This window comes from Sinocyclocheilus anshuiensis, unplaced genomic scaffold (genome assembly GCF_001515605.1).
Source record: "Sinocyclocheilus anshuiensis isolate Anshui unplaced genomic scaffold, SAMN03320099.WGS_v1.1 scaffold234, whole genome shotgun sequence".
NCBI lineage: Eukaryota > Metazoa > Chordata > Actinopteri > Cypriniformes > Cyprinidae > Sinocyclocheilus > Sinocyclocheilus anshuiensis.
This window is the reverse complement of record NW_015544165.1, coordinates 1982334-2005444: the sequence shown is the minus strand read 5'-3', so window position 1 is coordinate 2005444 and position 23111 is coordinate 1982334. Positions and strand designations below refer to the sequence as shown.

Below are 23111 nucleotides of genomic sequence, written 5' to 3'. Positions count from 1 at the left end.
TTCCAGTCATTTCAATAAAGCCTCTCTAACAACTGTTTGGCTTTATTTAATTATTGAATTAATAAAACAGAAATATTGAAAAAAGAAATGCAGTTATTTTTTTGCTGTTACTGTCCTAAATTCTGGTTTCTGAAATGGAAACCAACCGAGGACATTTAGGCTACTAAGTGGCCAGAACATAATTGAATTCTCACTTGTTATTATCTATGAATGAATAAATGGGGACAATACTTATTTTGTCATTAATAACTATCAAACTGACCCTAAATGGTGTTAGAACAATTCATCAAAAATGACACTATGAAAAATAGTAAATAGTAGGCTACAATCATTGTAAAAAGCAAACAGGTCAAAACTTTACAAAAACACATACAAACACTACAATTATTAAAACGTAAAGGTAAAACTGTATTTAACATTTTTTTACTATACGTGGTATTGTTAAGAAAGATGTGTGTGAAAATTACTGCGTTGCGACGGCGTAACTTTCGAGAATGTTTATAATTGTGTATGTTCAGACCCTGTGGTACATACAAACAATATGACCTTGAAACCGATAATGGTGTCCTTTTGGTTAGCCGATGATGATAGCGCTCTGCTCTCGACCATGCACCGGACACTGCTGCCACCTGCTTTTGATGGAAAGTAGCTAAAGAAAGACTGCTCGCTAAATGCAGCTCAAAAGCTAGAGCATGAAGTAATCAATGTAGTGTGCAGCCCCCTCTGTTGGTGAAAATAATTACTACACAATAGCTTGTTGATGGTCGGCCTTTTTAAAATAATTTAAGATCATTTAAGATTTCAAACAATTGAATACAACTATATTATATTAAAAATAAAAAAACATTTATTTTAAATATGTTTATAATAATTAAATGTTGTTATATGATCAACCAGTCGAACCATAACGAACCATAATTTGCGGGTGAGTAACTTAAAGTGAGTAAAATTAATTCACAGACAGCTCCGACGAATTCATACAATTCAGTAAAAAATAAACACATAAGAATCAATCGTTTGAATCAATCAATCACTAAAAAACAACCTGCTCATATGTAATCGTTGTACGTTTTTGATTCACTAAAAAATGGTCAGATCCAGCAGAAAATGTATCCAATTATGAAAAAGAAAAAATGCTTTTGGGTTTCCGGTTGCCGACAACACTGAACTACATTATCGGTAACGTACGTCATAGAATTCAAAATCTGACCGTTATCCGAACCGACAGTTTCTCACATTTCTCGTGTTATATAATACAGCAGTCGCGCACTCTGTCGCTCTAAATTAACTAAATGTCCCCGTCATGAAAATTCTCCTTTTCATGGGTGCCTTTGGGGTGGGGGATACTTTTTTTTATTTCGCCGCTATCGGTAGTCCGCCCGCAGAGCGTGAGTTAACAATAACTTTGTAAACAATGAGTTCAGTACACTACTTTCAGCGAATTTGCTAACTGTGTGTTTGTACCAATCTCCTAGATGCACAGTGCGGACACAGACACAGGCCTGAGAGAGTAGTTGCACATCGAGATAAACGGATGATCGGACATCAGAGGTGAGAACGTTAAAGTGAGTGTTTGGCCGTGGCAGGTGTCTGTACAGTAACGTTACCAGCCCAATTCTTCGGCCCTGTTCAGCCAGGTCTGCGGTGGAGCTATTATCCACCGATATTGGATAACAACAGCAGCTTCATGTGTAAATGTGCATCAACAAAGGTAGCGTTAATATGTACACTTTAATCCTAAACAGCAAGTATTTATCTGCACAGAGCCTCTGAGAATGTTGTTGCACTTCCTCCCATAGCAACCTTTTGTAGGTTGCTGCTTCAGTATTTGTAGATTATTTTTCCACGTTTCTATGGTATACTGAAAAACAATGATAAGCATATCATAAGTTTTAAAGGCTTTTATTGGCAAAAAATATGAGTAAATATTTACAGTGTTGACCCTTGTTCTTCATAACCTCTGCAATTCGCTCTGGCATGCTGGATATTAGCTGGATATTAGCTTCTGGGCCAAATCCTGACTGATGGCGATCCATTTTGCCTTATTAGTGCTCCGAGTTGATCACAACTTGACGTTTTTCTTGGAGAGAAGTGGCTTCTTTGCTGCTCTTCTTAACACCAGGCCGTTGTCCAAAAGTCTTGGCTGATTTCTGAAGGATCATGTGACACTGAAGACCGTGGCTGCTGAAAATTCAGCTTTGCGTCACAAGAATAAAGTACATTTTAAAATATATTAAAATAGAAAAATGGTTTTAAATTGTAATAATATTTCACAATATTAGTGTTTTTGCTTTGGTGAATATAAGAGATGTCCTTCAAAAACATTAACAAAATCTTAAAGACCCAAAACATTTTTAATACTAATTATCATAATGTTGTGATGCCAAAATTCACTTGTAGCATTTAAAATGGTTGATTTCAGTTTAAATTTTTTTTATAGTTTATTTTCGGAGTGAGTTAAGCCACTTATTATCTGAACTATTACTATATTATTTGATATATTTATTACATTATTTATAATAATATATTGTGCATGTGTGTTTATACCATAACATGCAGACAAATCTTGGTGGACCGCTGAACTGCTATATCAAAATTGAGGAATGCTACTATTTGATTGGAATTCGAGTGAAAGCCACTTCTTGTGGAAAACCTAACCGACCTAATGTTTATTTGAAGTCTACAGCCACTATTATTGGATTGAGCGTGAAATGAATAACAGCTCACATTAAATCTTATTTTGCTAATACATAATGATATTTTGTATATACAGTAGAGTGTGCATGTGTCATGATTCAGGGTTCCTACGGGGTTTGGAAAAGTATGGAATTTGACTGAAGTATTTTCCAGGTCTGGAAAAGTATGGAAAAATATTTGTTTCCAGACTTTTGCCCCATTTAGTTTTTTTCTAATAGAAAATTAAGAATTTAGTGAAAATACATTTATTGTACAAGAAGGGAGATTTCATGGCAGCTGTTTAGTGATTCTTTAGTGATTGTCAAATATGCATTTTTTGATTATGCAAAATGCAGGTTATACGCATTTTGGGTTTCTTCTCACAATTCTTAGCACTGTATTACATAGCCTCAAGGATCTTTGCAAAAATAAAAAATATACAGACTTTAATGTGTGCACGAGAAACCATTAAACTTGGCATATGCACACTGAGCTACCTGTTGTGCCATCAACCCATTTCGCGGTGTGGTGTCTTGGCCGCCACAAAGTATGCGTTAAAGAGACCTATGGCCTTGAAATATTGAATACTGCCCTAATGAAGGCCAAATTTTTAACATTTTTACAGTACCAGTCTTTTTTTTATAGACCCTTGAACTTGGCAAATATTGTCATCAGCCCATTTTGTGTCATGGTTTCTGTGCCGTCACAGAATGTGTTAAATTGGACATTATGCCTGAATATTAGAGGTAATACAATAAGGAAAGCCAAATTTTGAGCAAGTAGATCTCTGTTCATTTCAATTCATGTGCATCCATGCTCTCACTTTATTCATAGTGATGCACAAAGGAAATAGGTTATAGAAACTAGAAATTGTGAATAGTTTCTCGAGGGCATGCACACAAGAAAAAAGTTTCTTGTGTGCATGTAAAAGTCTGAATGTTTATTATTATTATTATTATTATTTTAGGGACTCTGTAGGTTGTCACTTCGAGAAAATCAATTTAAAAAAAAACCCTGAGAAAATACAAATATTTACAGATGACTGCTATATACCAAAAGCTGAAAATAATGCTCTGTGAACCATTTATGTTAAATATGGTCTGAAAATCTACTGAGAAGTTTGGAAATTTGAGTCTGGAAAAGTATGGAATTTTAAACTGGAAAATGGGTAGGAACCCTGATGATTGTATTGACATCAGATAACTAAAGTGATGAGAAAGAATCAGAGGATATAGTGACCTCTGGTGGACAAATCTGAATTTAGCCTGAAGCTTGCAAGAGGTTGTATCCTGATGATTTTATTTGATGATTCCTGGTTTGCTGTAATTGTTTGTCTTTCAAATGTCATGTAAATAATAGTGGATTATTCCTGAAAAAGTGTGTGTGGATTATTTGAGGCCATTAATAGAACGTCTTAATATGTCCCTGCATTTATACCTACAGTAAGCTTGCATAATGGATATCTTACACAACCTAAAAACCGCTCAAATAAACTAAATTAAATAGTTTCACTGATGTACGGTTTTGATAACCCTTTTGATAAATTTCTTATGCTTATGTTTCTTTCAATTAGGACAGGTTATGCATTTTTGGAACTGTTTGATCAAAGGCCTCAATGATCTAAGCTTTTTTCACTCAAAAACGGAAATGTTGAGCTCAGATTAATGAAGCCTATGACGAGTCAGTTCCAAAAACATTCATATCCTGTGCTAATTGAAAGAAAACAAGTTGACACAAAGGTTGAATCCATTATTTGGTCATAATATAGCATGAGAGATTTACAAGCAATTTTTTTTTTTGCACGCGGGTCATTTTTGACCAGGAACAACAAATTGTGGAAAGAGAATTTTCAGCACAGCACAGGCTTCTTAGGCTCATTCAGCAGTTTGTTATTTGCACATTGCTTAAACAAAATGACTATAATAAAGACAGTACAAGATTCAGTGATGACAATAAATTTAATTAAAATAAAACTGTAAATTTTGTACCAACACACTAAATATTTTGACAATTAAGAACTGAATTAAAAACACAAAAAAACAGTTATGAGAATGTGTGCATTGTTAAAGAAAGGAGCTGCACAGAATTTCACATGTAAACAATCTGCAGGAAGAAAATAAAATTTTGATTCCTAAGGCCATTTTGAAATAAACGTTAGGTGCTAATAAATGTTACTGTAATTTGATTAAGATAGAAAAGATATTTCCTCTCTTAGCTCACATTCTCTTTTTCCACAAGTCGGTTAAAACACTCTTTTTACCTTCTAGCACACTCTCTCTCACACACGCATCCAAAACACTCAAGAAAACATAGAATGGTTGTTCACACCAACAGCGACTTGCAGCAACATTACAGTCCTCCACTCGCCGACCCCAGTGTGTCAGTGTGAACGGGGCTTACGAGAAACAGAATGACAAAATGATGAAAACAATCTATTTTGAGTGACAGTTGTAATGTGTAAAAATATGTTTACTCTTTGCGCATCTCGAGTTACTGATGCTAAGAACTGCCATCAAGTATGAAAGATCAGTCAAGTTTTTTTTTTGGAGGACCAGATAACGGGGTCCATTTATTTATACAGTAACACCAGTGAGACACTACAATATATAGTCTACATACAAACACCTTCCATCTCTTCACCTTTCCAGTCACCTCAAATCAAAATGAAGACAGAAACATACATTTAAAAAACAGTTTTCATAACGCATGGAACTGTCTTCATCTCCAAACATTTCCATCACCCTCAATATACATGATAATGCATTACAAATGTATTGTGACAATGTCACAAACCCCTCCTCACTCCAGTTCTTACAGTTGGCAATGTGAGTTAAAAAAAAAACCTTTTCACACAACCATAAAATGCGGTGCATTTATTTTAAAACCATTAAAATGACTAGCAGTTTTGAATAAAAAAAGATATGTTTGTTTTGCTGGTGATACTGTTGATCCATAAAACGAAGTTAGCACTTCCAGAATGAAAACTGAAGGACACTCCTCTGGCCACAAGAGGAGATAAAGTGCACAGAAAAGCTTCATGTTAGTCCCTCAGGTCTAACTGCAAGAGCACAAGCGCTGCTCTATGGAAGAGGCATATCGAAAGTGGCACCAAAAGTTGGACAACTGTCGAAAATGTGGTTTCACCTGTTTTAAAGGGCAGAAATATGTTCAGAAAGAAGAGCACCACCCTCCTGGATGTCCAGAGAAGGTTGGATTGCTTGAGCCGGGTGACCGCCATTGGTCGAACAGGCCACAATCACATTAAAAAGAACATAAAAATATGTACAAGGCTCAGCGCAGGGGCAGAAAGAGGACTAGCCAGCTTCTTCCTCCATGATGCGTGCTGACGGCACAGAGGAACGACCACATTGTGAGAGGTTCTTTGGGTGCCACGTTGAGCTTTAAGCACTTTAGTCCACACTCACATGTTGTACGCCACGTAGATGGGATCCAGCTGGTCGGCCAGGAAGGAGTCGCGCAGGTGCATGCGTTGCTTCTCACCCCGTGAGTTGATAGGGATGACGCCGGGGTCCACGATGACCACCACACCAACTATGAGGTGATGCTCTTTCAGAACCACATTAGTGACCAGGGGAACCAAATCGAGAGCTTCCTGCTCAGATCCATTGAGCTCCACTACAACCACCAAAAGGTTGGTCCATGTAAAGACGGCACTGTAAGATAAAGCAACCGATCCAATCAGAGACATAAAAACACAAGTATACTGTTTAGTAACAACAACAAAACTTGTTTTGTGTAGTAATCAGGGACTGATACATGCAGACAGGAAGTGTAAGTGTTCTTGAGGTTCTCACCTCTCAGTGATGCTGCGGTGCGCCCGAGACACAGAGGTCTCAATGTCAATAGGATGATAACGCAAACCTCGCAACTCCAGTGTTTCATCAAGCGAACCCACCACAAACAGAGCATCGTGGCGATCTGGTGGAAGATAAAGGAGCATGAGAAAATATCACTTGTGCTATTGGACCAGTACTATGTGTTTCTGTCTTAGCACGTGCATTTTTATGCTTTGCAAACTTAAACATCTGGTTGTGAATTTTCCTGTATAATTAAAATAACTATAAATCCAGCTATTATTGCATTTTTTTATTAGGAAAACTGAACATTTGATGGAATTTCTTTTATTTATATGTATAAAAAATGTACGCTACTGTTTTACCACGTTTAGGATCAGTAAGTTTTAATAATGTTTTTGAAAGACGTTTCTTATGTTCACCAAGGCTGCATTGATTTGATCGAAATACAGTAAAAACTATTTTATTAATAGTGAAATATTATTACAATTTAAAAATAACTGTTTTCTATTTATATACAATTTAAAAATGTAATTTATTCCTGTCATGGCAAATCTGAATTTTCAGCGATTACTTCAGTCTCACATGATCCTTCAGAAATCACTGTAATCTGGTGCTCAAGAAACATTTCTCATTATCAATGTTGAGAACAGTTGCTGCTTAATATTTTTGTGGATTCATTTATGAATAGAAAATTAAAAAGAAAATGTATTTGAAATAGAAATCTTTTGTGACATGGTAAAAGCTGTTACTGTCACTTTTGCTCAACTCATATGCATCCTTGCTGAATAAAAGCATAAAAAAAATGTACTGACCCCAAACTTTTGAACATTAAAGTAGAATAAAACATAAAAAAATGAAAAATGTAATACTAAATTATAAAAATAAAATTATACATTGATACTTAAGACATTTAAAATTATAAAATATAAAAGTATATATTTAAATTCATAAAAATCTATAGTTTGTTGTGTTGGAGCCAGTAAAATGTAGGCAGGGCAAGTGAAGGCTGTGAATATGGTTTATCCAATCCAAATTCAGAGTCTGAACAATCCACTTTGCAATAATATATTCACAATAATCATCAATCTGTAATATAGTAGACCTCCTCTGGCATCCAGTAGCTCTGTCCTCCTGACAAATCCCAGATAACCAGTTCTGGCCCAGAGCGTTTCAGTGTCTCCAAAACTCAGCCGTGTGTTGAAGTGGTCTCCCTGCAGGCTCTCCTCACCGTAGATGGTATAATAACCACTGGCATTATGAGGACTGTTCACCCAGATCTGGAAAACAAGGCAAGAAAGAGATGAAGATGGCATCCGCCACACAGAACTTACTGAGAATATGGAGGGATTTCCTATGTGGACAGTTATACATCATTGAAACAAGCTGTATTCGTGCGATTACTCAAATGAAAATGTGTTTGGTCACCTCGCCTAGATGAGAGTCTCCTAGTGGTCCTCTTGTCTCTGGGTTCACGATGATTACTCTCATTCCAGGAAGAATCTAAGGTAAGGCACAGAAAACAATACGGGATGACTGGTATGTCTTATAATAACAGTGAAAGATAAAGTAGGACAGAATTATGATGGCCTTACAGTCCCCGACTCCATCAGCGGCAGACTCTGAGGAGCTCCTCTCTCCACCAGCCTCACTCTATGACAGGGAAAGAAGGACAATGTCACACTGCAAGCATGTAGCAGTCTGTCTTCATGTCACCACTGGACTCGTCTCACACATACCTGTCATGCCGGAGGGATTTCATGTCTACATAAACAGTGGACGGGTCTGGACCAGCAGTGCCCTGATGGAAGGAGACCGAAATCAAAATAAGGCTCTGCTCTTGCGTCATGACATAGTTGACACAATACATTTTTTGCCCCAACCTGTAGACAGATGGCCAGGTTGACTCTGGCCCCGAAAGCGGTGCTCACTGCGCGTGGAGACAGGCCCAGGTCTTTGAAGAGCTTGGAGAATGACTGCGTGAGTGCCAAACGAGGCCTCTCTTCGGCGATGACAACACAGCTCCTTACACATGAGAGGTTCACGCCGCGCGCCTGCACATACATCTCTCGTCAGCTTTTATAGACACTTCCACAGTATGTTTACCTTGAACATCCCTTTCTGAAAGCTGTTCTCCTCAGTATTACAGGATTAGTAACCCCAAAATGAAAATTCAGTTTTTATTTACTCACCCTCATGCTATTCAAAACCTGTATGACTTCTTCTGAGGAATACAAAAGGAGGAATTTTAATAATGTGCTGGTTGTTCTATTGCAGTAAATGGAGATTGGAGCTTTCAAGAAAAATGAATCTATCATAAAAGTGGCACATCTGACTTGTATTTCTTCTGAAGCCATACGACAGCTTTATGTGAGAAATTGACCAAAATGTATGTTATTCAAAAGATGATCTCCCCCTGGCAGTGAGTTGAAACAAGAACTGGATCAGTCCTTTTTGTGAATGAATCATTCACTGGTTTTGTGAACTGGATCGCCTGAATCACTGAAAAGATCTGACACAAAATAACATTTTGTTTACAAAACGGACATTGCTTCTACATGCCAACTAGGGAGGAGTCTCTTCGTATAAAGTCTGTTCTCACTTGAACCTATTGTATGGTTTCAGAAGACTTGGAATATAGTACACAAGTTGAATGGATCACTTTTTTTTTTTTTTATTTTGGAGCTGTAAACAGTGGCCAGGATATTCTTCAAAAATACTCCTTTTGTGTTTCACTGCAGTCATACAGGTTCACAATGACATGTAGATGAATAATAACTTTGATGTGACTGAGTGTGAGACTGTACACTACCGTTCAACCAAAATTTGGGGTCAGTCAAATTTTTTAAAGAAATTTATTCAGCAAGGATGCATTGATCAAAACTGACAGTAAAGACTTTTACATTGCTACAAAACATTTTTATTTTTTCCTAACTTTCTAATCAAAGAATCCTGAAAAATCAGTTTCCACAAAAATATATTTTTTATAAATATTAAGCATCACAACTGTTTTCAACATTAATAATAAAAAATGTATCTTTAGCAGATTAGAATGATTTCTGAAGGATCGTATGACACTGAAGACTGGAGTAATGGCTGCTGAAAATTCATCTTTCATCACAGAAATAAATAACATTTTAAAATGTTATATGAAATGTAAAATGCTTCATTTGATCTCAAACGACTTACCACTACAAGCACGCACAAATCAGGCAACCAACTTTACTTAATTTACACACGCAATTGTACTGCAGACAACGTTCTGGTAAAACCTGGATAAAAGCGTCTGCAAAATGACTAAATGTAAATGTAAATGTAAAATATATTAAAATAGTAAATAGTTATTTTAAATTTTAAAAATATTTCTATTTTTACAGTATTTTTAATCAAATACATGCAGCCTTGATGAGAATAAGAGACTTCTTTCAAAAACAAATCATACCAACCCCAATGTTTTGAAGTGTAGTGAATCTACATCCTGTTGACTCACCTTCAGAGCTTCAGTCTGTGTGCCAAGGCCTTTGGTGCAGAGCTCCATGACTGAGTATGAACAGAAGGTGTCTCTGATCTTATACTGACTAAGCGTGCTCAACCACAGGGGCAGAGACGTCTCCAACTCCATGGGAGGGATCAGGATTGACTGGTGACCTGAATAAACACTAGACCCACACAGATACAAATTACAGTGGGTATTCTATAAATTCCATGCAAGGCACTGTGTCCTAACCAGGTGCAGTCTCAGCTTAACCTCAGATTAACATAAAATAGATTGTGTTAGGCCTGGTTAGGTCATAGTCTAAAAGGTTTGACTGTGTGTACTACCTAGACATACACCACAGCACAAAGCCCAGGCCACAGTAGGGGTCCATGCAGATGGCAATTTGTCTGGACGAGTACAGCTCACACTGCAGTTTGATGGACCGACATAGAGCATTGACTGCTGAGTGAGATATCTGAAAGAAACAAATAAACAAGCTGTTTAGGATGTGACCGGTCAAAGATTCTACATACTTGTTCTTGCCAAAAGCAAAATGAACAACTGAATGGATGGAAAAGCTAACAGACAAGTCTTGCCTTAACTCCAGTCAGCATGCCTGTGGTGGACACACTGAAGTCCAGGTAGGCCAACATTTCCGCAGTGGGGGGTTTATAGATGTTTGAAGGCCGTTTTCTGGGAAGATCATCTGCACACATAAAATCAGTCAAGTCAGGGATACTGATCTTTCAACAATTGGCATAAAAGCCATGTAAATATATTTAATTTCTGAACCTGTGTCTATGATATTTGGCCAAGTCTTCACATTCACACAGCCTGCCGCTTCTTTAGACCGCAAAATCTTCATCAGAGTCTGAGTCGTGAGGATGCAGGCTGCTTTGCTCACCTAATGCAGACAACATTTCTCAGATTAACATGCTATGCTTTATAAAATCATAAATGGATGGCATGAGCAAAATAGCCAGACTCACGTCTATGATCATTCGGACTGTGGGGAGAGTGGCGGCAAGGTTCTGTGGATGAGGAGGCCTGACGGTGACCGGAATGCAACCAGCATACAGACAGCCATAAAAGGAGGCGATCAGGTCTATGCCTGTAGAAAAGAAAGAAACATTTTTATTGATAATATTTCATGTGTTTTTTCTGGGTGTTTAAGGTGCTTTAAAGAACGGCATTTACAAATGTTCAGTGTATTTTTGTGGGTAAAGTCCAGTCATTTTAATAGGAATCCACACAATTGTGAATTTCGCATGAGGGCCAAAGATTTCCACACACAGATACAAAAGAGTTCAAGTTGGTCATGCGGATTGGCCGTGTTGACATACAGAAAGCTACTTGGTTTAAAAGGGACTTCATACATTGCTACACTATTGACAATAGACAATGGACCATTTTTTTCTTGCAAATTTTAGACCACACCCTAATGTGAACTGTGAATGTTGGGATGGCTGTCATTACCGGGAGGATAAAGCAGTACTACGTTGTCTCCAGTGTTAATTCCTCCTCTTTCCAGCAAAGCTGCAGTGATCTTCTCTGCTCGCTTGTGCAGTTGAGAACACGTGGCTGTGCTCACTGCTACACCCTGAAGGCCAAAGCAAGAAAACTCTCAGTACAGAACGGTTTGACTAAATGACCAGTTTGATGGGGTTTGTGCGCGTGTCACCTTTGCATTCAGCAGCATATAGAGGACTTGATCAGGATCAGTCTGTGCTCTCCACTGCAGGGCTTCAGACAGGAACTGATGCTGTAGGACAAGAGGACAGGTCTCAACTTATCATCCATACAAAGACCTCAATAAGATCAACAGAATTCTTAGCCTTGAACATGATAACAGGAAGACACAAATCAACTCATAGCATTATTTCAGCAAACAGCATTACTAAGCCAGCAAATAAAAAGGGTCTAAGGTTTATAATATCAGGGGTGGATGATAGTTCACATAGATTGTCTGTATATTTAAACACCCATAGCAGGACTCATGCAGGCAGCGGCAATAATGACCACACCATGCAGCATAAGAGAGTGTGTATGCCTTCTGTTTCCAAAACATAATGTTTCCATCTCAGAGTAAAAAAAATAGAAGTACTTGTGAGATGAAATTTAAAATTAGAAATAAAGCCACTTTGTAGAATATAAAGAAAAACTATGACAAATATAAAGTCACAATTACAAGATATAAAGTCACAATTCTGAGATAATAAGTTAATAAAGTCCATTCTCCATTTTGCATTTATGTTGAAGTAGAACCAAAATATCTTCAATAAAAATCTATAACTTTATACATTTTTTGTCCCTGGGGTTGCTGTTGTTGTAGCTGGTTGCAAAGGGGAATTAAAGCTCAGCGCACGCAAAAAGCAGAGCGTTGCTGGCATTCAGGCTTACCATGTTAGTGGGCCACACACAGAGCTACAGCCCCGAGCACGGGAGAAAAAGACAGACCAGAGCACAAGCTTAGAGGAGACGAGACAAACTCTCTTCATCCCCAGCTCTCTTTAAACTCTATTTGTGTTGAGTTAGAGTTAATGACACTATCATTTAAACCAGATCGAAACATGGAATGCCAGTGGTGTCTGGAGGTACTCAGAAACTGGAGGCTTGATGTTGCAAAATAATTATAATAGAGATGTTGTGTAATATGATACAAGTATAGATTTTATTACTTTATAACTACTATAGAGATAAGAGGCATTATTGAATCCTGGGACATCATGCAGGGACATAAATAGTGAGTTTACTAAGAAGTAGTCCTGAAATCTTTGACTAACCTTTCTGGATTGCTCTTGGTCATCAATGAGCCCAAGATCTCTCCCACTAGCCTGTGCGATCCTCTTTCCTGCCACCAGGTTGCCCACCATGATGGAGGCTGGACCGACTCCCACTGTGAGGAAAGGCAAGTTTATTTTTATAGCAAATTTCACACATAATGGTAATATAAAGTGCTTTAACAGATGCATAATAAATAATAAGATAAAAACATTAAAATAATAAGAAATACGTTAAAATAAAATAAATGAACAAATAAAATAATGAAGTGTTTATTTTAAAAAATGGATTAAAACTAATAAAAGTAAAAGAAAAAGTAAATATAAAAAGGACAAACTGTAAACACAAGTGGTATACATTATAATATATAACTATTCTTCGTTAACTTGATGCTTGTAGGCTATTCCCCTCATCAAATTCAGAAAAAAAGAGAGACCTTTTTTTAGGTTTTGATTTAGATGCAAACCAACACTACCTGGTTGCTTTTGTCTGGGTTTTGGAAGGTTGGTCACACACGTATGAGGGCACATCAGAATATTGCAAGGGTGCAGAGATCCCTCCAGGAAGTGCTGCTTGGTCTCCGATACATGAATACCACCCAGAGGAGTTTTGGGTAACGTGTTAGCAGGGACCAGGGCCAAACAATACAAGCCCACCTGGTGGATACTGTCTATCGCCTGTGGGAAAGCATGCAGCAAGCAGGGAGTCATGACAGCTATTACTGTGAAACAGAGATTCAAAATGACCTAATTCAGACTAAACTAAATACGTTTTAAAAGGGTGCAGAGATCCCTCCAGGAAGTGCTGCTTGGTCTCCGATACATGAATACCACCCAGAGGAGTTTTGGGTAACGTGTTAGCAGGGACCAGGGCCAAACAATACAAGCCCACCTGGTGGATACTGTCTATCGCCTGTGGGAAAGCATGCAGAAAGCAGGGAGTCATGACAGCTATTACTGTGAAACAGAGATTCAAAATGACCTAATTTAGACTAAACTAAATACGTTTTAAGCGAGGTCAGTGCACCAAGGATGATGGGTATCTTGTGTATTACCTGCAGGACTCTACTCATCCACTGGAAACTGTCCTCTTCATTGGCATCAGGCCTCTGCTCTGCCACAATCACTACTCGCTCATCATAGAATACAGTGACGGAGAACACAGCAATCCTGCGTACACAACACACAGTCTCAGAACCACATCACACTACGAGATTAGCCTACACACTTCCACCTGTTATTTGATTGTGTTTTGAGTCATTCGTACCTCCCTCGGTAGATGGTTTTGACTGGCTCCACCGCCAGCGCTGTGGCCACCAGGTCGTCTGCATTGTGTCTGCGCCCACTGACTGAAAGCAGACCCTCTATCTTACCAACCACAAACACCAAACTTCCCTGAGGGCATAGAGAAGAGTTTTTTTCAATAAAAGACCATTTACCATGTCACAAATCTGCAAACAGGCTTTTGTTCTACAGGTAATCTAACTGACCCCAAATGAATGGTACTCTATATACAGTATATATATAAGTAGAGATGCTTTAAAAATGCAACAAAGTCTACTATACTATTACCTACCGGACCCACAAAGCCCAACAGTCCAGTGCGTTTGAAGGGAACTTCTCCAATAGGGGTACCGCCTGAGTTTACAGGAATCACCTGTGGCCAATAAGGTCAGTGAGACATTATTTTGAGTGAATGTGTGTATTCTGTGCATTGCTTACAGAAATATTCCTTTTCATGCATTTTATCCGTACCTCAAAAGTGTTCTTGGTTACCCCGGGCAGGCCGTAGTACATGGTGCCTCCGGCACGAGAATTCAACACTATCTCTCCGATCTCATCGGTCTTGCAGAGCATGGGCGGCCCATCGGGCTTCACAATACACATCAGAGCTGTAGTGCAGAAAGAACAGAAATGCTCTCTAATGTAATGAACTTACTGAAATCTTAAAATATTTAAAAATGATGTGTATTCTGTGCATTGCTTACAGAAATATTCCTTTTCATGCATTTTATCCGTACCTCAAAAGTGTTCTTGGTTACCCCGGGCAGGCCGTAGTACATGGTGCCTCCGGCACGAGAATTCAACACTATCTCTCCGATCTCATCGGTCTTGCAGAGCATGGGCGGCCCATCGGGCTTCACAATACACATCAGAGCTATAGTGCAGAAAGAACAGAAATGCTCTCTAATGTAATGAACTTACCGAAATCTTAAAATATTTAAAAATGATTAAATCTGAAATTATTAGGTGAAATTAACTGAAATGAATAAAATTCAAGAGTGCATTTAAGACACTTCTGTGCCTATACAATCATTTATATATATTAAAAATAAATTAATTAATAAAAGGATTTAAATCGGATACACCAAAAAGTTTTTGCTAATATATTGCATGCTAAATTTGTTGCCAATACCCATTAGTAGTTTCCAAGGTGGCAGCTGGTTTCAAACTTGCAGATAGTTCACGCCACGCTTACATGACCTACAGTGAAATTTTCAAATGGTTGCAGAGTCTTACCTCCAGGCATGACATGTCCTACATCTTGCACGGTAAGGGCAGAGTTCTTATCCTCCGTGTTGACCCGAATCACCCCATGACTGAGTCCTGCCATTGACAGAACGGCTCTGGCAGGGAGCGGAGTGCCCTGAGCACCAGGCCTAAACACATAAAGCGACTTTAAATATATCTACGGCAATTAAGTGTACAATGATGATGTGCATATCTCTTGATACATGCAGGTACCTGCGGATAGCCACTGTCATGGCCTCAGGGGAGGAAGCACATGGGCAGATCATCTCAGGTGTCAACCCATGAGACTGAAACACGTTCAGGAAGGCATCACATGAAGACACAGACCCTAAGACAGAAATATGGATCGTTTATTTGCACTTATAGCCACTGAAACAAAGAAATACAGCCACTTCAAGCTCTTTCCCATAGCTTGTTTACTCACAAGGATTGGCTCCATCAGCTACGATCAGCATGCGCAGGGAAGACAGATTGGTGTCCTTCTGATCTCTGTGAGCCATCATAGCCCAGTGCAGGTCTCTACATTTCACCAAGGCCACACGAGCTGTGCGCACACATATACATGGAAGACCTTTAGATACTGTAGCACAGAACTGTTGATGTTTTGATAATGTGCCATGATTTCTTTCTAGATGATTGACCATCAGCCAGATTGCTGAAACAGTTACATGCACATAAGTTGAGGATGTCTTTACCTTTGTGAACATGAACTCTCTGCACCCAGGACAGTGGACAAGCCTTCATGACAGAGTATGGCACACTAATAGTGTGGATTCTGTTCATGACACTCTGTAAGAACACACAAGCACATGCAGCCATGCAGGAAGTCTGTAAAACTGAAAAGAACTTACAAAACTGAAATATTCAGAAGAATCACACTCACAGTTAGAACTCCATGCCAAAGGCCTGAGTCTTTCTTGAAATCCAAGACATTAACCAGTGTTTCTCCTAAGAAAGAGCACAGAAAAATACAACTCTCTTTGAAAAAAAGTAAATTTTTTAACATCATAATGCTTAGTAATTAAACATTTGCACAAAACAAAACTACTAAAGACTTAAATGAAAACTGAAAATATACAAATTCAAAATTGTAATAAATATTATACTAAATATATAATGCTAAAATAACACTGATGGAAAAGATTAAATCATTTCAGACAAGTTTAAATTCTAAAATTACATAGGGCTGACAAATTGACATAAGCCAGTCAATAGGTCAAGATTCAACAATTTTTCAAGGACAAAGTTCACAACAATTTGATTAAATTAAATGGGACAAAAATTACACAGAAAACAAGTAATCTCCACTTCAAATTGCTATTCAGAAAAATAATCGAATTAGTATAAATTTAATGAAATAATCTATGACTAAGCACTGGATATAAATAAATTTATCTCATTGCTTAATTTTGGAGCCTCAGTGTTGTGCTATTGCAATTATAGGTTTCAGTGCGCTTGTTGTACTGCAGTAGCATAGCACTCACCTTCACAGTAATTACAGGCCTGTGTTAGAGCCTGACAGTGTGTCAGCATGGAGATTTTCGACACAGCCACTCCCATCACTGTACCCTCCTTAGAGGCCTTGTACTGAAAACACACACATCACAGAATTTGACAGATTGAAAGGATTCTTACTCATGTAAACACGTGTGCTCTCCTGCCTGCACTCACCTCTATGTAAGCAGTGTCAGTGTTTGCAGTAGGTAGGTGTGGCTGCCAGTCCTTGGAGGGTTTGGTGAGATACTTGGTATCAGTGACCACCCATTTGAGCCGAGGCCATCCTGTAAGAAAACAGGTCAAACTTCCAATCTACAGCTTCAAAAGAGAACGTCATGATGAATTTGAGGAAGCAAGGTGATAAAATAATAAGAAGAAAAAAACAGGGAACTAACCTTTAAATTGCATTATTTCTCCATTCTGGGTCTTTGGAAGTCCTTTTAGACACACTTCACTAGTGAGAGCGAGACCCACACCACAGCTGCCCAATAAGAAGCCTATCTGCTGACTTCCTGCATCCTTAAAATAAGATGAACAACCGTGAATATTTCATCTAGCTAATATCATGTTTGAAGAGCTGTTCAGACTTAATCTTCTCTCATACCTTCCGAGATAAAGGCACCTCTATTGGGACAGGAATGACCTCAGCGAGAAGGCACCCATAAAAGGCCACCCAGAACATCCCAGGGTCACTGTTGGGATAAACTAATGCCACCTAAAGGGAGAAATGTGGAGAATAAGACTAGAAATACTAAGACGGTTCACTCCTATACTTATGACTCCACAAACTGCAACGCACAATACGGCAGAATAGTCCCGCCTTCTAAGTGAAAGAGCCAATCGCTGATTGGTAAAGTCATTGCGTCACTGCAGCGGCTGTTAGAAGCTCCAGTTCCCATAGAAACCTGAGGATAGACCAGCCAATGCACATGCGCAGTCATAAGCGCGTTATGACCGCGCATGTGCATTGGCTGGTCTAGCCTGAAAAGTAAGCTTTTTTTAACGCTATTTGAGCATAAGAAACAACATTTATGGGGCAGTTCATTTCAGATTTTGTTGCTGATTTGAAATATGTAATTATTTGTGAGTTCATAGGGCAGTTTTTGAGATTTCAAGATTCCCCCATTCATTTAGATAGGACTTGGTCTTGGATGAGCTGCCCGGAGGCGTTGCAAATATGGCCGCCATGTGAACAGACTTTCCTTGAAAGGGACTTTGATAAGATACAGCCTTGAGCTAAGAACAGTATATGATTGTAGTGTACCAAGTACTGTGTTGAAATCTTACTCTATCTCCAGGTTTCAGAACTGGTTCATTTTTGGTGCCAAGTTTGTTTAACAGCGTGTATGCCAACTTCAGACTGCGACTCCACAGTTTACCTACAGAGATCAAAGGGTGACAGAAGCTTATTAAAGACACAATATATTAAAAGAAATAGTCAGACAAATAATAAATATAATAGCACATGGGTTTTGAATGACATGAGGGTGAGTAAATAATGACAGAAGTTTCTTTTTTAGGTAAACTATTCCATCAAAACATTGCAAGTCTACTTGTGCCAATCCAAACAACACCTTACCATAGGTAAGAGTGTAGAGTGGTTTTCCGGTGATGTCCAAGGCAGTGAGGGCTGGACTCTTGGCTTGTGTGGCTCCCCAACGTGCCAGTGCCGCCTGCAGAGCTGGAGGCCAGTTACTGACCACCCCTAGTGGCTCTCCCTTTACTGGAATCATCTGTCGCCCCTCTGGCCTGGGTGTGTTGGGATCTGGCTGGGGAACTGCAAGTAGAGAAGACAAAGAATATAAAGAATTCTATATATATTATTATATATTAAAAATATCCAAATAAATGTAGTATGGAACCAGAAATAGCTTCATACCTTCCACAATCTCTTCAAAGTCATCCAGAAAGAACTCGCTGAGCGGAGGCCGCTTGGGTCTCTTTAATGTGTTGAGCAGCTGCTGTATTTTTGTGGAGACACGACTGTGTGCTGGAACACCTGTTGACAGAAATATTCTCATTCACCTGTTCATATTACAGGAATGTGAGCTGTTCAAAGGACACCATATGGAACAGACAGAGTCAAAGCAAATACAGATGATTCAATCAGGAGGTTTGTCACAACACAGAAATCATCAGCAACACACAGAATCATACAGGATCAAGTTGGGAGGACGAAACCACTGGGTGTCACTACACTGCACTAAACACCCCTCCACCCCTACCTTTTCCTACAGTCAGATGGCATCACGACCAAGGAGGAAGCAAAACATTAAAATGTTAGCAGAAACACATGACAACCACTTCAGTTTACAATCTCTCTGAACCAGGCATCACTTGATACTTAACAGAAAGTAAAAAAGCCATTAAAATCAATGAATTTACATTATTTTACAGTCGCTTGTGTTTACTAGATATGGATTTTAGTAAATGCTGCTCCATTTGAAAGCACGCACGTGATGGAGATTTACCGCTGATTACAGAACCGGCTTTACTGACAAGATGCGCATTAAATATCGCATGCGATTTATCGTGCAGCCCTATTCTCTTGCAAACATGATATTTTAGTGCTGAGCATAACTGGAAGGATTCAAATATAAAAAAAACAATTATTATTATTATTATAATATAAAAAAATTCTAATCTAAATTTAATTTCTAAAACCCACATAAAATTAAGATGTAAACTACAATCATATTTTCTATTCCTTAGTTATATATTTTCTATTAATTAATTTTATCTTATAATACCTTGAAATTTCTAAAAACATATAATTTATTTAATATATCAATATACAAGTTTCTAAAAATTGCTATCTAGCTATCTATACCAAATGGTAATATTAAATACTAATATGGGTTCCAGTAGAAAAAAACCTGCACCAAAAAACACAGACTAATAGGAGGACATTATTAGCAATGCTTCATAGGATGAACAAATCATCCATTTCATTTTTAAAAAAACAAAACTTATTATTTTAATAGAATATTTTGCTTTGATTCAAATATTACGTTGGGATTCAACTAAATATGTGATGTTGCCCATACCGCCGGCAGTGTCCATCATGCTGGAGCGACTCTGGCCGCGGTTCATGCCCCTCACTGTGATGTTGGGTGGCAGGTCCACTCTGGAGTTCCTGTCCTGAGGCACTGTGGACGTGACGTCAGGCGGAACGCTGCTGCTCTCTGCAGTGAAGACACATGACAGCACAGTGATTCATCTGGTGAACTCGTTCACATGCTCAATATAAAACACAACTGAACAAACAGGTTTGAATAGACAGTGTTAATGCTGACTGATTTGGAAATTATGATTTGCTACTGCTTTGTTTTGCCTTCACCAGGTCATTAGGAGTCAAATAGTGCCAACGTAAGTGTAAGACAACTATAAAACTGAAGCTCTTTTGTGTGTGTATTAGTGGTTGTCTATGATTCAGCACCTAAACGTGCGTGTATGTGTGACTCATTATCCTGCAGTACCTATGCGGGTGTGTGCCAGCACATCAGCGAGCACGCTGGTCTGCCCCTGGCTGTGGTTGTGAGTTTTGCCGTCGCCATGAGAGAGGGTGGAGGAGGCAGAGGAGGAGGTGGAGGAGCTCTGGACAGAGCGGTTGATCCAGTACTCGGGACTCTGGAGATTCTGAGCCAGCATTGCACTGATTGCGGCCTGACGCCTCCGCAGGGAGCCCTCGTCCTCTGACGCCGACGATGTATCTGTGGCGACACACATACAACAACAGTTAAAACATACATACAAAAACGATTTAATCACAGAAACAAAAAATAAATGCAGATAAAAGACAACAAAAGGCAGACACATACATCATGAATATTACATAATGACTTAGAAGAGTATTAGCAGAGATATATAAATTGTTGTTAATTCATTAATTAATCACATGTATCAAATTTGCTGTATATAGGAGGCCCTTTTCTCATATGAAGGCTAGGGTGTGCCCTAAAGGTTCGGGTGTGCCTGTATTTTCTGAGACCCTGCTGGTCAGTGATATCTGGACAGAAGGAGCAGCAGAAGGTTTGTGGGCGAAGCAGGACCCACCGGGAGGAGTGCAGTTTTCCGCAGGAGACTGGACGAAAGCTGAACGACGCTTAGTGGGCATGGGAAGGGCCATCTTCTCCTCTTTATGCCTGGCCAGAGCTGCCTGCACAGCCTCTGTGTGGATATCTAGCAGAAGGATGCAAAGAACGATGAGAGGAGAGAACGAAGAGTACAGAAAGTCAAACGGAGAGAAAAACAGTTACACAATGGCACATGACAGGAGGCAGATGAGACATCCAGCAATGTAACCAAACAGTGACTGTAGTTATTAAACTGACTCATGTAGAGACAAAGAAATGTCTCTTTGTGGTGACAAACACATTAGAGAGCTGTCTCTTCACACTGAGGCATTCAGTAACACAATATACATTTATTTGGGCCGGATTTAAGAAATGGCTTGAGGTTTGGCTGATTAGTACCTTCTGGTTGATGCTGTAACTACACAATAAGGGGACAAAAAGCATCTTTCTCCACTGCTAACTTTTCAGAAATCCTCAATTTTTACAACCACTATATACATAACAAATATTATAGATGTTTTGCCTTGTGTGAAATGGGCTATTTTTCCTTCAGATATTACACACCTACTTGGGCCAGCCTCAAAAAAGTAAGGGTAGAAATGTACACTGCTGTTCAAAAGTTTGTCAGCAAGACTCCAAACTTTTTTTTTTTTTTAAGAAATAAATACTTCTGCATTAAAAAAATTATCAAAAGTGACAGTAAAGATATTTACAAAATATGTTACAAAATATTTCTATTTCAAATAAATGCTATTTTTTTTTTTTACCTTCTGTTGTTCTGAAAACGGTTTCCTCAAAAATATTAGGCAGCACAACTGTTTTTAACATTTATAATAGTAATAATCAATGTTTCTTGAGCACCAAATCAGCATATTAGAATGATTTCTGAAGGATCACGTGACACTTAAGACTGGAGTAATGACTGCTGTATCATCACACAAATATACTGTATTTTAAAATATATTAAAATAGAAAAAAAATATTTTAAATTGTAATATTTCACAATATTACTGTATTTTTAATTAAAGGGGTCATATGACGTTGCTAAAAAAGAACATAATTTTGTGTACTTGGTGTAATGAAATGTGTTTATACGGTTTAAGGTTAAAAAAACACATTATTTTCCACATACTGTACATTATTGTTTCCCCTCTATGCCCCGCCTTTCTGAAACGCGTCGATTTTTACAAAGCTCATCGGTCTGAAAAGCGAGGTGTGCTCTGATTGGCCAGCTATCCAGTGTGTTGTGATTGGCCGAATACCTCAAGCGTGTGACGGAAATGTTACGCCCCTTACCATACTGTGATGCCGTGTCCCGCCGCGACGGACAAAACCAATAAAACCCATTACAAACGAGGCATTTGTTGCATCCAGTGGGGACATAATTACGGATTATAATGACTTATACAGTCTTTTTACGCGTTGCGTTGCATCGCGCCGTGTAAACATAAAACCATGTCTGCATTTGTGATCGGAGAAACGACAAACAACAAGCGCTACTCTACACTGCTCAAAACTCGCGCTTAATTCTTGAATTCTCGCAAATTCTTTAAATATGAAAACATACTTACAGGATGTGAGTCAGAACAGCCGGCATTGTAGGCTACTCTCCCAGGTTCAGGAAACAGTGCTCCGTAAAATGTGTTGCACACACAAATATTTGGGTTCAACTGTTCTGGAACAGTGTTGTAAATACAACTTAACCACTGATTTCTAGTTGTGTCCTCTTTTGGAAGACCAAACAAAAAAGTATTTTTGCTTTCACAATGAAACACAGCATCTCCGCGACATGGCGGCGGAGGCAGCAACAATACTACAGCGAGAATCAAAGTTACGCCTTCTTTCTTTGCGTACACATTTGGGTGGCGTTATGCAAATAAATTATTATTTCAAGACATGTAAAGCATTTTTGCTCGTTTATGTGGGCCGTCCCAAGCATGGTTGCAATGTGTTCATTGTCAAACTCCAAAATCAGATTATTTTTAATTTTTAAAAAACGCCATTATTTTACTTGAAAAAAATTAAAAATAAATAAATAATAAACAAAAACAACAAAAAAAAAAAATATATATATATATAAACAAAATATTTTAGTTTGTCTTGTATATTTTTTTCATTCAATCAGATAAGATTTTAAGCTGTCATATGTAGGGCTGTGTATCACCAGCAAAGTCACAATACGATACGTATCACGATACAGAGGCCACGATACGATACGTATCACGATACATGACTGCACTGAATTTCACCTCAGCAG

At 38.5% G+C, this 23111-nt stretch overlaps 1 protein-coding gene across 2 annotated transcripts in view; it reads right to left on the bottom strand.

Moving 5' to 3' along the window:
* Positions 1–4620: 4620 nt before the first annotated feature.
* Positions 4621–23111, bottom strand: part of LOC107695817 (disco-interacting protein 2 homolog B-A-like) — a 60842-nt gene continuing 42351 nt past the window's right edge. The window contains exons 4-39 of one of the 2 annotated variants that reach the window (XM_016495879.1): positions 20835–20960; positions 20258–20491; positions 19826–19963; positions 18658–18777; positions 18358–18555; positions 18066–18157; positions 17383–17493; positions 17174–17297; positions 16953–17062; positions 16766–16868; positions 16165–16229; positions 15977–16070; positions 15706–15825; positions 15495–15609; positions 15270–15409; positions 14771–14907; positions 14326–14406; positions 14017–14144; positions 13805–13919; positions 13562–13662; positions 13226–13326; positions 12753–12865; positions 11651–11731; positions 11446–11569; positions 10959–11080; positions 10762–10873; positions 10566–10675; positions 10314–10444; positions 9982–10150; positions 8375–8545; positions 8231–8292; positions 8087–8144; positions 7920–7994; positions 7597–7771; positions 6492–6615; positions 4621–6350 (exon numbers count right to left, since the gene is read on the bottom strand). In XM_016495879.1, the coding sequence (XP_016351365.1) occupies positions 6098–6350; positions 6492–6615; positions 7597–7771; positions 7920–7994; positions 8087–8144; positions 8231–8292; positions 8375–8545; positions 9982–10150; positions 10314–10444; positions 10566–10675; positions 10762–10873; positions 10959–11080; positions 11446–11569; positions 11651–11731; positions 12753–12865; positions 13226–13326; positions 13562–13662; positions 13805–13919; positions 14017–14144; positions 14326–14406; positions 14771–14907; positions 15270–15409; positions 15495–15609; positions 15706–15825; positions 15977–16070; positions 16165–16229; positions 16766–16868; positions 16953–17062; positions 17174–17297; positions 17383–17493; positions 18066–18157; positions 18358–18555; positions 18658–18777; positions 19826–19963; positions 20258–20491; positions 20835–20960 (4433 nt within the window). In that variant the 3' untranslated portion in view covers positions 4621–6097. Of the gene's footprint in view, positions 6351–6491; positions 6616–7596; positions 7772–7919; positions 7995–8086; positions 8145–8230; positions 8293–8374; positions 8546–9981; positions 10151–10313; positions 10445–10565; positions 10676–10761; positions 10874–10958; positions 11081–11445; positions 11570–11650; positions 11732–12752; positions 12866–13225; positions 13428–13561; positions 13663–13804; positions 13920–14016; positions 14145–14325; positions 14407–14770; positions 14908–15269; positions 15410–15494; positions 15610–15705; positions 15826–15976; positions 16071–16164; positions 16230–16765; positions 16869–16952; positions 17063–17173; positions 17298–17382; positions 17494–18065; positions 18158–18357; positions 18556–18657; positions 18778–19825; positions 19964–20257; positions 20492–20834; positions 20961–23111 lie in introns of both variants that reach the window. The other variant, XM_016495881.1, reaches the window with a different exon arrangement.